The sequence below is a fragment of the Stigmatopora argus genome, chromosome 3 (genome assembly GCF_051989625.1).
Source record: "Stigmatopora argus isolate UIUO_Sarg chromosome 3, RoL_Sarg_1.0, whole genome shotgun sequence".
Lineage (NCBI taxonomy): Eukaryota > Metazoa > Chordata > Actinopteri > Syngnathiformes > Syngnathidae > Stigmatopora > Stigmatopora argus.
Genome location: NC_135389.1, coordinates 13,152,520 through 13,165,156, shown reverse-complemented (window position 1 = coordinate 13,165,156; position 12,637 = coordinate 13,152,520). Strand labels below are relative to the sequence as shown.

The window sequence follows — 12,637 nt, the reverse complement described above, 5'->3', positions numbered from 1 at the left end:
TACCGATCCTTTGCAATATCTTTTTTTATTTTGAGTAGACAATCAGACGGAAGAGGAAGGTGCACGTCCCCATGGGTCGTCTCGGGGAACGGGAAACCATGTCGGAGCACGACGAGGAAGAGGATAGTTATGACGAAGAGATATACGAGACGCGGAGCGGACGGAGCGGGGCGTACAGCGGCATGGGAGGAGCCATGGGTAGACGCAGCGGTAGGAGCTGCGGCCGGAGGGAGCGCGAACGTGAACGTAGCTGCTCGCGGGAGAGGAGTCTCTCGCCGCGTTCGGATCGCCGCTCGCACAACCTCCCTCCTCGGCCCGCCAAAGTCACGCTGGTCAAATCGCGCAAAAATGAAGGTGAGGCTCACAAAGTCGGAGATAGAAGCCAAATTGACCATTTCTGTCTTTTACATAAGTCGCACTAGCCAAAGAATACACAATGAAAATGAAAAAAAATATATATAAATAAATTGCACTCGAGTATACATTGCATTTTTGTGGGGGCAATTTTTTATTTCAGCAGAAACCAAGAACAAATATATGTTAAAGTAACAAAAGTAACATGGAGAACAGCAGGGCTAAATAGGCATTTGTTGACATTTTTCACATAACTATACTATGAAGACCCGAATAATTGTATGCCTACGATTATTTTTTCAACTCAAATTTTCGCATGCCTACGATTCTTATTCGGGTGCCTACGATTATTAATTTTTGCCTCAATTAAGTCCGTGCAGCAGCAACATTGTTCTATGTCATTAACTTTCTACGTGTAAAGCACACGTGCTGTTTTTACTAACGTACTAGTACTAGTAAGAATGTGCAATTGCCACTGGTAGAGTTGCAATATACATAATTACAATGTCATACCTGTCAACCTGGGCCAATTCCTCCCCGTATTAATGATTGGAATTCCCCGTATTAAGCAATAGAAAACCGTACAAATGCAACGCGGCACATATTTACTCACATAGGGTGCACGTAAAAGTGTTATGGTCGCGCCGCGTTGTCGTGACGCGACCGTGAATGTATTCGGACCCAAGCGCTATGACTCATAGCTGCTTAAATAACGAAACAGGAAATGATTTAATCATTTCCTGTTTCGTGTGAAAGGGGAATGCGTGTGCGCATATCATGCTTAAAGCATGACAATATTAGCAGTTCTGTTTAGACACTAATTATCTCGTGCCTACTAATATTCATTATTTTTGGAATTTTCCACTGCCTACTATTATTCCGGTGCCTACTATTATTAATTCATTTGGAATTTTCCACTCCCTACTATTATTCCAGTGCCTACTATTATTCGGGTCTTCATAGTAGCCTCAAAAAACAAAGCGTAAAACAGGCTGTTGGTGATCAGAGTGACAAAAGCAACATTTGAGTATTCGTATGCAAAGCCAAACTATGAAAAAGTGTGATTTGTAGTCTGGAAAATACTCTAGTCAACTGTTAATCCAGAAAAAAAATCACCTTCAATTTTATTTCTTCAGAGTGAATTAAAAGCATAGAAGGTTTTGGTTAACTTCCAGGGAAGGCAAAAGCAGCCACCCACAGCAGAATCCCAAGTTAACCAAATAAATCTTAGTCAAAACAGGAATTAATCTTCTTTAATCTTTACTGTTAATCCTTGAGGAAGCAGCGGGCGAACACAGTCGGTCTCCACGGGGCTGTTTTGTCAACTGTGTGCTGACCTTGTCTTTGTTGTCATTTACCAAGCAGAATATGGCCTGCGCTTGGCCAGCCACATCTTCGTCAAGGACATCTCCCCCGAGAGCCTCGCAGCCAGGGATGGAAACATCCAGGAGGGGGACGTTGTCTTGAAGGTGAGGGGGGGCTGGCGGGGAGATGTCCAATCATGTGAAAAATGGATGAAAAGACTGAATTTGTTGCTTGTGTCTTGGGAGGGAGGGATGGTTTGGTGGATGTCAAATTCAAAAGAAGCAGTCGCTTGGTGTCTTTTTACCTGTTTAGTGTTGTCAAATGTTGCATAACGGCACTTACAGATGCAGCCGGATGTGTCTCCAGAATCCCCTCTGTTCTCGCACTGCAAATAAAATAGCCGTTTGTGCTTAACAGGTACTTTCTGAACTGTAACGTTCTCAATTGATCGCTCAATCGAGTCTGTTCTCCCTTCTAATGCATTGGCCGCCACTTACGGCGATAGATGTCCAATTCATTTGACACTTCTCAGTGGAAATGATTGGATGTCTACCGCCATCACTGGCAGTGGAGGAGGGAATTTTAATTTCACTTGAAGGGATGGCGGCTGTTGCTGTTGATCTGCGTCCAATCATGAACATTAAAAACTCTACTAAGTGGCAATCGATGGGCGAAAAAAATGATTGACTGCGGAGGAAGCGTCACATCGTAGATAACAATCCGTCTTGTGGTTCCCGTAGATCAACGGCACAGTGACAGAGAACCTCTCCTTGATTGATGCCAAGAAGCTGATAGAAAGGTCAAAGGGCAAGCTAAAAATGGTTGTTCAGAGGGACGACAGGGCGACCTTGCTGAACATCCCTGACCTCGACGACAGCATTCCTTCAGCCAACGCCTCCGACAGAGACGGTGAAAGCGCCGTCAAGCGTTAACCGCTCACCGGCGGCAGCTTTTTAACAGCGACGCGTGCGTGTGTTATCAGACATTTCAGATATTCATTCTCTGGCGTCCGACCATTCCAATCGATCGCACGACAGAATTAGGAGCAGCCGCTCCCGCTCTCCAGACAGACGATCGGAACCCTCCGAGCACTCCAGACATTCGCCGCCTCAAATAAGCAATGGCAGGTAAAGACCAGACGCTCACAAATGATGCTACATCATACGTGAACATTCATCTTGATTTATGCTGGACAGTCTTTGATTTAAATGCCTCGTCAGCCTTCAGCTGCTCTGGTCAATTATTTGTCCTTAACCCTAGTAGTAAGCTATTAGACTAATAAATCCTTATACCAAATCAATATCATTTTGAAACATTTGTTTCCATGGACCCAAATTAGCATTTTTATTAAATCGTTCAATATGATTTTACTCTAAAATTAATGTGATTTACTTTTTTTTCCCTGTTCTTGACCAGTTGGAGAATACCGTAAGTTTCATGTAAATGTGATGTAGTTGTAGCTAGTAATGTTTAGCGTAATAGTGTACTTTAAATTTATGAAGTACCTCTATTTTTTTGTGACAGTCTTAAAGATAATTTCCAAACAAACCTTTTTTTTTGTAAACTGCAACATAGGATGTGAATATTTTCCCGTCCTTATTTGACAGATAAACTCTATACAAAAGAGGAAATGGTCTCTGGATCAGTTAAGTTAATGAAGGGACTAAATAAATGTGTTTAAGTGAGGCCCAAAGCAATGGAACAGTAATTCTAAAGGCCGAAACTGTTGACATCCCTCAGCCAGATACGGCAACATTGTATAAATTGTCATGCCACCTTTGACGTAAACAAGGTGGCATGTTGATGTCTTCATTTTGGGACGTTTCCAATCTCGAGTGTTTACGTGAATCTGATGGAGGATATTTTTTTTCAGTTGAGGCATACATTCTTTCCACTCAGTCAGTCTTAAGTGTCTGTGTGTTCACCTTGAAGAAGAAAGATAAAGATGCTCTATAAATAGAACATATTAAAGAGGGAGAAGTTGTGACCTTCAAGTCCAAGATACTGCCTCCTACTCCAGCTGTGAAATTGCTCTGTAATTATTTTTTCTGCTGCTTATGGAGTCAGAGAGAATCCATAAATTTCTATTTCAGTGTAATTCAGCCCTGCTTTTCTTTCTCCCAGGTCAGAAACGGGTGAACTGAACAAATCCATTTTCTTTTTTTCCACCTCAGTCACAGAAGTCGAGACGAGGAGAGAATATCTAAAGGGGCTTCAACACCAGCAAAGCTTCCGGAGGAAGTTCCTCTACCCAAGCCGAAAGAAGCGGCTCTTGTTCGAGATGAGAAACAACTTCCGCCGCTCCCAGGTCAAGCACACAAGCCTTTTCAATACACTTTTTCCTCAATGTGTTTTCTGTGTCATTTTCCACAGAACAGCTCTTAGTCACAAATCTTGATTCCTACCCCTACACCCCCCCCCCCCTTTTTTAATACATAAATTCCAAGAAAAAGTTCAGCTTCAGACGCCTGCTGAGCCAGGCTTAACTTGCCCGAAGCCAAGTGAAAATAAACCATATGATCTTATTTAGTCTGACGTCTCATTCCCGCCTGAAGCACTCTGCCTCCTTTCTGTTTGTCCTCCCTGCTCAAGACATTGTGTGCCTTCACTTTCTCTTACCATTATAGTGTTTTTTTTCTTTCCTATGTCTTATTTCTTATGACTGTACTCATCTCACTTTTCAATGACAGAGCCGAAGCCTGTGTACGCTCAGCCCGGTCAGCCTGACGTGGACCTGCCCGTCAGCCCGTCGGATGCCCCCGTGCCAAGTGTCGCTCACGATGACAGCATTCTTCGGTAATCTTGATCATAAACTAAGTGTGCACCAATCAATTGGTCTGTGAAGGCAATTTCAAATAGTCTGCTAGCTGTTTATTTTGCCGCCCCATCACTTTGTATTTTGTTGTGTGAGTCAATTCTGTTGTCAAGTCAATGCTCACATTTGGCTCATATTCAGAGTATTCAAGTAAAGATTTAGTGACTTTCATTTATAAGCTCAATTTAAAAGAAAATGAGTTTATCAATTGCCTTAAAGTCTTAAACGTTGTGATTCTCTATTTGTATAGCAAAATATTGCTAGTTTTGATGTGTTGTTTCCAGGTTCAATCATAAGTTTTGGGGACAACAATTGCATAGGCAATTTTTAAAAATAGTCTTAGTTCACAAGTGATTTCTTGTTTTACCATATTACAAGATTTCTTGGGAAATTACAGGTGCGTGTTGTCATCTATTAAAATTCACAAGTGATTTCTTGTTTTACCATATAACAAGATTTCTTGGGAAATGACAGGTGCGTGTTGTCATCTATTAAAATTATAGCATTTGATGTCTGTGATCGACCAAAAAACTGACCGGTGCACCCGTGTAATTCGCTATTTCCTCATGGGCTGCCATTGAAACTGATTTATTTCTAGCTAGCCCTCTAAATTAAAGTAAAAAGATTGAAGAATAAACAAAGTAGTCTCTGTTAACCTTTGTTTTGAGCAAAGAAAATTCCCCCTTCGTGCAATAAAGTCTTGACTGTTTTATTTGTGCTCTTTTTTTTCCAGGCCAAGCATGAAACTGGTGAAGTTCAAAAAGGGGGAAAGTGTGGGGCTGAGGCTGGCAGGGGGAAATGATGTTGGCATCTTTGTTGCCGGAGTGCTGGAGGATAGCCCAGCTGCAAAGGAGGGCCTGGAGGAGGGTGATCAAATTCTCAGGGTACGTTGTTTTTTTATTTTTATTTTTTAGACAGACCAAACCTTCTACAATTCTTGTGTTATGGATAATCTGGCATCTCCATGTGTTGTCTTCCTTTCCTCAGTGTGGCCACTAGGGGGTCCTAACTGACTTAATGAATGTTTTATTATACAGACGCTCCCCTACTTACGAACATTCAACTTACGAACAACGGTACATACGAACATGTCTGCAAATTGCGTTTAAGTCCAAAAATGTTCGCAAGTCCAATTTTGTATTTCGCGCCTTTTTCGGAGTAGTACTTCTTTCCGCCGCTAATACCGACGCCTGGCGCTGTGAGAGCTCAGCTCACCCAGCATCTACCTTCTTCTTCGTTGCAATGCGGAAGTGCGTGAATGTATCTCCAGTGTGCAAAGAACCTATTTCATTTGTATCATTAAATATCTCATGCATCCAATATTGAATATGGTTGGTAAAAAGCTAAAGGCTTCTATTGAGGGAGTTGCAAGGAAGAGGCAAGCCATTTCATTTGAAACGAGTGGCAATAAGAACGAAGCTTGATGCGCGTGAGAGTGGTGAGCGTTTCACGGGCATACAACTTGTCAGTACCATTTCTAAACAGAAAGATGGAGCAGCAGGACCCAAATATTGAACGTGTCACAAAGTTTGCAAATCAATTGAATGATGCCATACAGTGCTACCGCATCATTTATGATGAAAAAAAGAAGAAAACTGTGCAATCATCATTAGGTCGCTTCTTTTGGCCAGTTTCTAATACATAAATCTCTCTCTCTCTCTACAGTACTGTACATATTCTCTCCATTTTATTAAATGTTTTTTTTTTCAGTACAAACCAATGCGTGTTACTTATACAAGCCTTAAACATACAAATGCACTTATATAAACCTTCAGTATACTTATATCGGCCTTAAACATAAATTATAATAAAAAATATAGCACTGAATCAACTTACAAACAAATTCAACTTATGAACAATCGCTCGGAACCAATTGCGTTCGTAAGTAGGGGAGCGTCTGTACATTCAGTTTAAGCGTTCCCTTTTTTTTCCCCCTGTACAAGAACGATACAGGTTCAGAATTCTTGTTCCTCTTGACCAGTCGCTTAGCAATGACTTGGAAAGCACAAACAACAACTCAACTTGTTTTCTCTACTGTGTGTAGCATTTAAATTTGCTCTAAATCTTTTTGTTACACCAACTCTCTTAGGAATGGTTTGAATTTTTACACTGCAGAACTACTAGTTTCCCTAGCAAGGTGGAGAACAGAGCTAGGAATGTACAGTTAAACTAAGTGATTTTGGCTTTTACGTTTTTGACAAAAAAAACTAATGTTTTTAATTGCAGGTAAACAACGTCGATTTTGCAAACATAATCCGAGAGGAGGCTGTGCTGTTTCTTCTTGATCTTCCTAAAGGTGAAGAGGTCACCATTTTGGCTCAAAAGAAGAAAGATGGTATGTAAAGAGAGTAAGGCTATATTATGACTTCAGGTTTAATTATTGCTGTTTTATTTGGTTCTTTTTTTAAGTTTATCGGCGGATTGTGGAGTCGGATGTGGGTGACTCCTTTTACATCCGGACCCACTTTGAGTATGAAAAGGAATCTCCATACGGCTTAAGCTTTAACAAGGGTGAGGTGTTCCGTGTGGTGGATACTCTCTACAATGGCAAGTTAGGTTCCTGGCTTGCTATCCGCATTGGCAAGAACCATCAGGAGGTGGAGAGGGGAATCATCCCCAACAAAAACAGGTGATCTTATTCGTCACAAATTTGATAAAACTTCCCCGGAATGACATATTTCTGATTCGACTCAAATTGGGATTCTCATTCCACATTTGTAATCAGTTTGCTACTTGTAAACAGTTATAATTAAGTAGCCATATCCTTTGTAAAAACACAATAGTTTTAAATTTTAATTGTAGTCATGCCTGTTTTGTTCATTTGTCATTGTACGTCAATAATTGGATTTTTATTTTTTAAACAAGTGCATATAAGTATGGCATTTTTTACATTTGTTTTTCCGAAAACGGCTAATCTGTAGAGACAAACTAAGATATATTTTGGATTCTGCACTGAAAAAGTCGTGAGGAAACGACTGTCAGCCCAAAATTAAACAAAAAGCTTCCTTCCCAGGGTTATGCAATGGAGCCTTCAGTGGTCTAGTGTCTGGTCTATTTTGACATTAGCAGGAGCCTTGGCATTAAAAAAATAGACATTTAAAATGAATGGACCAAGGGATGTTACGTCTTATATATTTCAAATCTGTCATTTCCTTGAAATGCTTATCGTAGCTGGCAGTATTTGAGAATAACAATGCCAAGTAAATGACACATCCATTATCTTTTGCATCAAGTGCTCTCTAACTCCCTGCAATATGTCAACAGAGCGGAGCAGCTCTCCAGCGTACAATATACACTCCCCAAAACAGCCGGGGGCGACAGGGCAGACTTCTGGAGGTTCCGGGGTCTCCGCAGTTCAAAGAGGAACCTCAGGAAAAGCAGAGAAGATCTTTCATCGCAGCCAGTTCAGACAAAGTTCCCAGCCTATGAGCGAGTCGTATTGAGAGAAGGTGACAAATGTATAACTGCAGCGAGCACAATATCAAATCTCACATCCAATTTTTGAAAAGTCAAATGTTCTCATTTTGGTTTTAGCTGGTTTCTTACGCCCCGTGGTCATATTTGGACCAATTGCCGACGTCGCACGGGAAAAACTCGCAAGAGAAGAGCCGGATCTTTTTGAGCTCGCAAGTAAGTTAAACCTGCAAAAACTGCAATATGGTGACTAATGCTGTAATGTTATCCCTTATTGCCTTGCGATTGGTTGGCCACCATTTCAGGGTGTCCAATCCCGCAGGTCCGGTGCCCAAAGTCAGCTGGAATAGGCTCCAACGAGCCTGGTGAGGATAAGCAGTTGAGAATTCTTTTTTGATGTTTTTCAGAGAGCGAGCCCAGAGATGCAGGAACCGACCAGAGAAGTTCAGGAATCATACGTCTTCACACCATCAAACAAATCATAGACCGAGTGAGTGGATATCCTGCACAGGTTGTTCTTATTTCATGGCCCGGACTCACCTCTTCTTCTTCTCTCCTCTTTTCAAGGACAAACACGCTGTGTTGGACATCACCCCAAATGCCGTGGACAGGCTGAACTATGCTCAGTGGTACCCAATCGTAGTCTTCCTCAATCCTGACAACAAGCAGGGTGTGAAGAACATGAGGACAAGGTTGTGTCCAGAATCCAGGAAAAGTGCCAGGAAACTGTACGAGCGAGCCATCAAACTGAGGAAGAACAATCATCACCTGTTCACCAGTGAGTGGTTACCGAGAATTTTACAAGGTGCTAAAAAGCCGAGTTCTTTCCTTTCCGATAATGACCCCAAATTGTTTTTTTATAGCCACCATTAACTTGAACAATATGAATGACGGTTGGTACGGCGCTCTTAAAGAGACAATCCAACAGCAACAGAACCAGCTGGTGTGGGTGTCTGAGGGAAAGGTGAGGAATGGCTTTCCTAGATTTTGGAAATCTTTAATAGGCTGCCAGGAAGCTGTCATGACAATTACCTGTGGTTTAATCACCAATTTAATGGCAGAATGAAATAAGATGCCATAGATTCTTTATGATGTTTCCTGCCAAGTACAAAGCCTGTCGCCAGTCGATTTCAGGCAGATTCAAGGGCCTCCATTTCATTTCATTTGATATAACGTTCATATTTAACACCGTCAGTTACATTTCACGTACTACAAAGCAATTTTGAAATTTTTGTTTCCAAAACATTTGAATGACAACCATACTTGCTTTGCCTTTGGATCGATTTGATTGCATCGTTGTTTCACCGTTTGATGTATTGATCCAGAAACAGGCATTGTTACATCTCTAAGTTGAACTAAAGGGGTGAATTACCAATGTCATGACAATCTAATATTGAGCCCTTATAAAAAAGTCCAATCCAGAGATTGAAAGGTTTCTCCCCAGGCGGACGGCACCACCGAAGACGACCTGGACATCCACGACGACCGCCTGTCCTACCTGTCGGCGCCAGGTAGCGAGTACTCCATGTACAGCACCGACAGCCGCCACACGTCGGACTACGAGGACACGGACACGGAGGGCGGAGCTTACACCGACCAGGAGCTGGACGAGACGCTCAACGACGAGGTCGGTCTGCCGACGGAGCCCGCCATCACGCGGTCTTCCGAGCCCGTGAGGGAAGACCCGCCCGTCATTCAGGACACCCCCGGTTACCCCGGATACCAGCACCCCGTGCCGCCCGACCCGGCGAATCGCATAGACCCCACTGGCTTCAAGTTGCCGTCCCCGCAGCAGGTAATGTTGCTCGCTAACATCGTAAACAAATGAGGTGTGGCCCCCTATGGGGCGGGAGGGGGATAAATTAGCGCATATTATTAACATTTTATTAGGGTTTTATGTCTTTTATCATCTCGGTTGGCGGCTAAGACCATGTCCACACATTGAATAAGAAACGACTGGTATTGAGTTTTGTATGCGCTTAAGCCCATTTATCTACATAACATTTTGGTAAAACTTATATTCAATGCTAAAAGTAACAAAGTAGTATCATGATCTCACTATTACGGGTTTGACATACCAATTGCATCATAGTATTTTGTGGTATAGTAATATAATATCACGTCAAATTACGTAGCGCATTTGTGCTGAAATAGCATCACAATTTGCGGTTAGCCGAACCTGTTGGTCGCAAGGACGATTATGTTTTCCAAATGGCATATTTGTTGAAAAATATGTGATCCTTGCCTCCAAAAACCAGACGCTATTTTTCTTGTATCATCATTTTGTTATAATAGATATAATCTGGAGGTTTTATGGATTAACTATCAGAAGAAGAAAGACACTTGAAGTTGTTTGCCTGTTCTTTTGTCGTTCTTCAGTCGTCACAAGCATTGAAACCCCAATTGCCCAACAGTCAGCTGTTTTGGAGTGGCTTTCACAGAGTTTCCGGGTTTTAGCCAGCAAATGGTAGTCTCACATTTGTGGAAGTACCGTTTACATTTTGTAAAAAAAAATGGTGGACATAGCCTAAGCAATAAACACAATTTAGATCGTAAACTATCAGGTAACACGAGTAGTTTTGATGACATGAAGCGACTGGGTTATGTCGTGATCCCAGCAGACATTTGCAAAATGCCCTGGGCTGGCGTCACGAGAAGGAAATGTGGAGCTGTTGGGTTTTACTTTGTGTGCCCTTGGCGAGCTGTCTTTGTAAATGTCTTTTAACAGCAAGAGGAGGCCTCTCTGCCTGCAGCGGCGGTAGCGCCCCCTGCTGTTGATCAGCTTGTCCCGCTAGAGGCTTTGCAGCTGGAGGGCCCCGCTGCAGCCGCAGCTCCTCCTCAGGCTGACTCACTTAGCAGCCCCAGCCCTGCCCCTGAGCTTATTCGTCCCCCACCGCCACCGCCACCATACGAACCCCACCCGGCTGGAGCGCCCGGTCCAGAAGCCAAGGTACCCGCTGTTTGAACCGGTTGCCCACTTGGACCGGGCCTGGGCCTCAGTCTGCCGTCTTCACTGCCTGTCTTCTCGCACACGCTTTCCACTCGCTCTCTGCATGAATCGCCCACCCACCGAGCCCACCGTGTGCATCTGGCTCCCAGACAATGTGCGACGTATTCGTCCGCATGCACAATGGCGAGACCAGAAGGACTGGTGAATCGTCCCGGGGGTGAAGACCGTCCGCAACCGGCCTTAACTCTTGCCTTTTCACTTCCTTTGCATGGCTCTATATGAAAGTTTTGGGTTCCTTTTTGAGCTTTTAACTCTCTCTTCTTTATGTAGATGAGTCAAACGAGCACTTGGAGTGAGTGGCATTATCGTTGGTGTGTCGTGTAGTAGTGGCAGTAGTTGGACGTTGCATTATAGATCCAAACTGAATGTGCATGATGAAAGCTAACCTGCAGACAGTACTCTTGATAACTCTCCAACTATTCTGCCTATGGAATAGAAAACTTGGGCACATGCTTTTTTATTGATTTTTTTTTATTTTTATTCACGCGCTGTTTTCTAAGCTGATGAATATACCGAGGGAACTTTCTTCCTTAGGAAGTGCCGCAACTCAACTTGCTGTCTACAGGCTACACATCATACGTTTGAGATGAAGCCTTTCAGAAAAGAATTGTTTGGGTTGTGAAACCTGCAAAAAGAAAGCACCTTTGAATGATCAGCATTCTTGAAAGGCATCTTGTCAAATGGGCATTCGGAACTTTTGAAAAGAACAAATGTTTGCTCGTCTAATTTGCACCTTGCCAATGTTCCTTATGCCATTTGGAAAGTGGGACTTTCAAAGTGAATTTCAAATTTTCAAAAACATTTTTTGCTGGGGATTCCGTCGATCTATCCTCGAGCACAGTTCAACGCGTGGCGTCATCGCCAAGCAAATCATTCCTTCCGTATCTTTTCTTGCCAGATGTACAAAAAAAACCTGTACAATATGGAGGATCCTGTGCGGGCGAACCACGGAATGAAGCAGTCCATCAGCTACAGTCACCAGCCGCCGTACCAGGACAAGCAGCCATACCGAGAATACGACCACCCGCCTTACGGTTACGACGGGGGCGGCTTCCCCGAACCAAAGTCTCACAACGCCGACCCTCACGTACGCTACGAGACCCGTGTGCCTCCATACAACGAGCAGTGGTCCCCCTACGACCAGCAGACCTCGCCCTCCCAGCCCGGCCACCAGCAGCCCGTCGGCTACAACCCCCGACCGTACGAGGACGGGCCCGGGAGGGATTACAGCCCACCTCGCCCTCGTTACGAAGACCCGCTACCCGTGGGATACGGGGCCCGCCACGGCAAACCCTTCCGTTACGACGAAGCGCCCCCGCCGCCGCTCCCCGCCGGCTACGATGCCCGCTACCCTTACGAGGCGGACAGCCCCAACCTTCCGGTGAACTCTCCAGAACCCCCCAAGCAGTACTACGGCGACTCCGGTCAAAAGCCTTCCTACATGCCGCATCGGGTCTTCAAGGCGGGGCCACACGAGGCCGCCGTTAACTCTGAAGCGCCCATTCTCCCTCCCAAAACGGAGACCCTCACGTCCCCGAGTGAGTCGGCGGGCACTCCCGGATCCAAAACGTTGTCGCCACTCCAACGGGAAGACCCGGACGAAGACCCGGCCATGAAACCGCAGTCGGTGCTCAACAGAGTGAAGATGTTTGAAAATAAACGTTCCGTTTCCATGGACCGGGCGAAGGAAGGAGAATCGTCCGTTCTCAGGGTAATTTTCAACTCTCATTACAAAATGG

At 44.0% G+C, this 12,637-nt stretch overlaps 1 protein-coding gene across 15 annotated transcripts in view; it reads left to right on the top strand.

Annotated features, from left to right (window-relative positions):
- Positions 1-12,637, top strand: part of tjp1b (tight junction protein 1b) — a 58,138-nt gene that overhangs the window by 39,815 nt on the left and 5,686 nt on the right. For 6 of the 15 annotated variants that reach the window (XM_077595270.1, XM_077595269.1, XM_077595265.1 and 3 more), the window contains 18 exons: positions 39-354; positions 1,717-1,823; positions 2,400-2,568; positions 2,642-2,786; positions 3,076-3,087; positions 3,834-3,967; positions 4,350-4,455; positions 5,208-5,358; positions 6,701-6,809; positions 6,884-7,103; positions 7,739-7,923; positions 8,009-8,104; positions 8,296-8,378; positions 8,456-8,666; positions 8,752-8,852; positions 9,333-9,683; positions 10,617-10,838; positions 11,797-12,609. In XM_077595270.1, the coding sequence (XP_077451396.1) occupies positions 39-354; positions 1,717-1,823; positions 2,400-2,568; positions 2,642-2,786; positions 3,076-3,087; positions 3,834-3,967; positions 4,350-4,455; positions 5,208-5,358; positions 6,701-6,809; positions 6,884-7,103; positions 7,739-7,923; positions 8,009-8,104; positions 8,296-8,378; positions 8,456-8,666; positions 8,752-8,852; positions 9,333-9,683; positions 10,617-10,838; positions 11,797-12,609 (3,531 nt within the window). The remainder of the gene's footprint in view (positions 1-38; positions 355-1,716; positions 1,824-2,399; positions 2,569-2,641; positions 2,787-3,075; positions 3,088-3,833; positions 3,968-4,349; positions 4,456-5,207; positions 5,359-6,700; positions 6,810-6,883; positions 7,104-7,738; positions 7,924-8,008; positions 8,105-8,295; positions 8,379-8,455; positions 8,667-8,751; positions 8,853-9,332; positions 9,684-10,616; positions 10,839-11,796; positions 12,610-12,637) is intronic. The other 9 variants (XM_077595268.1, XM_077595280.1, XM_077595276.1 and 6 more) reach the window with 5 other exon arrangements.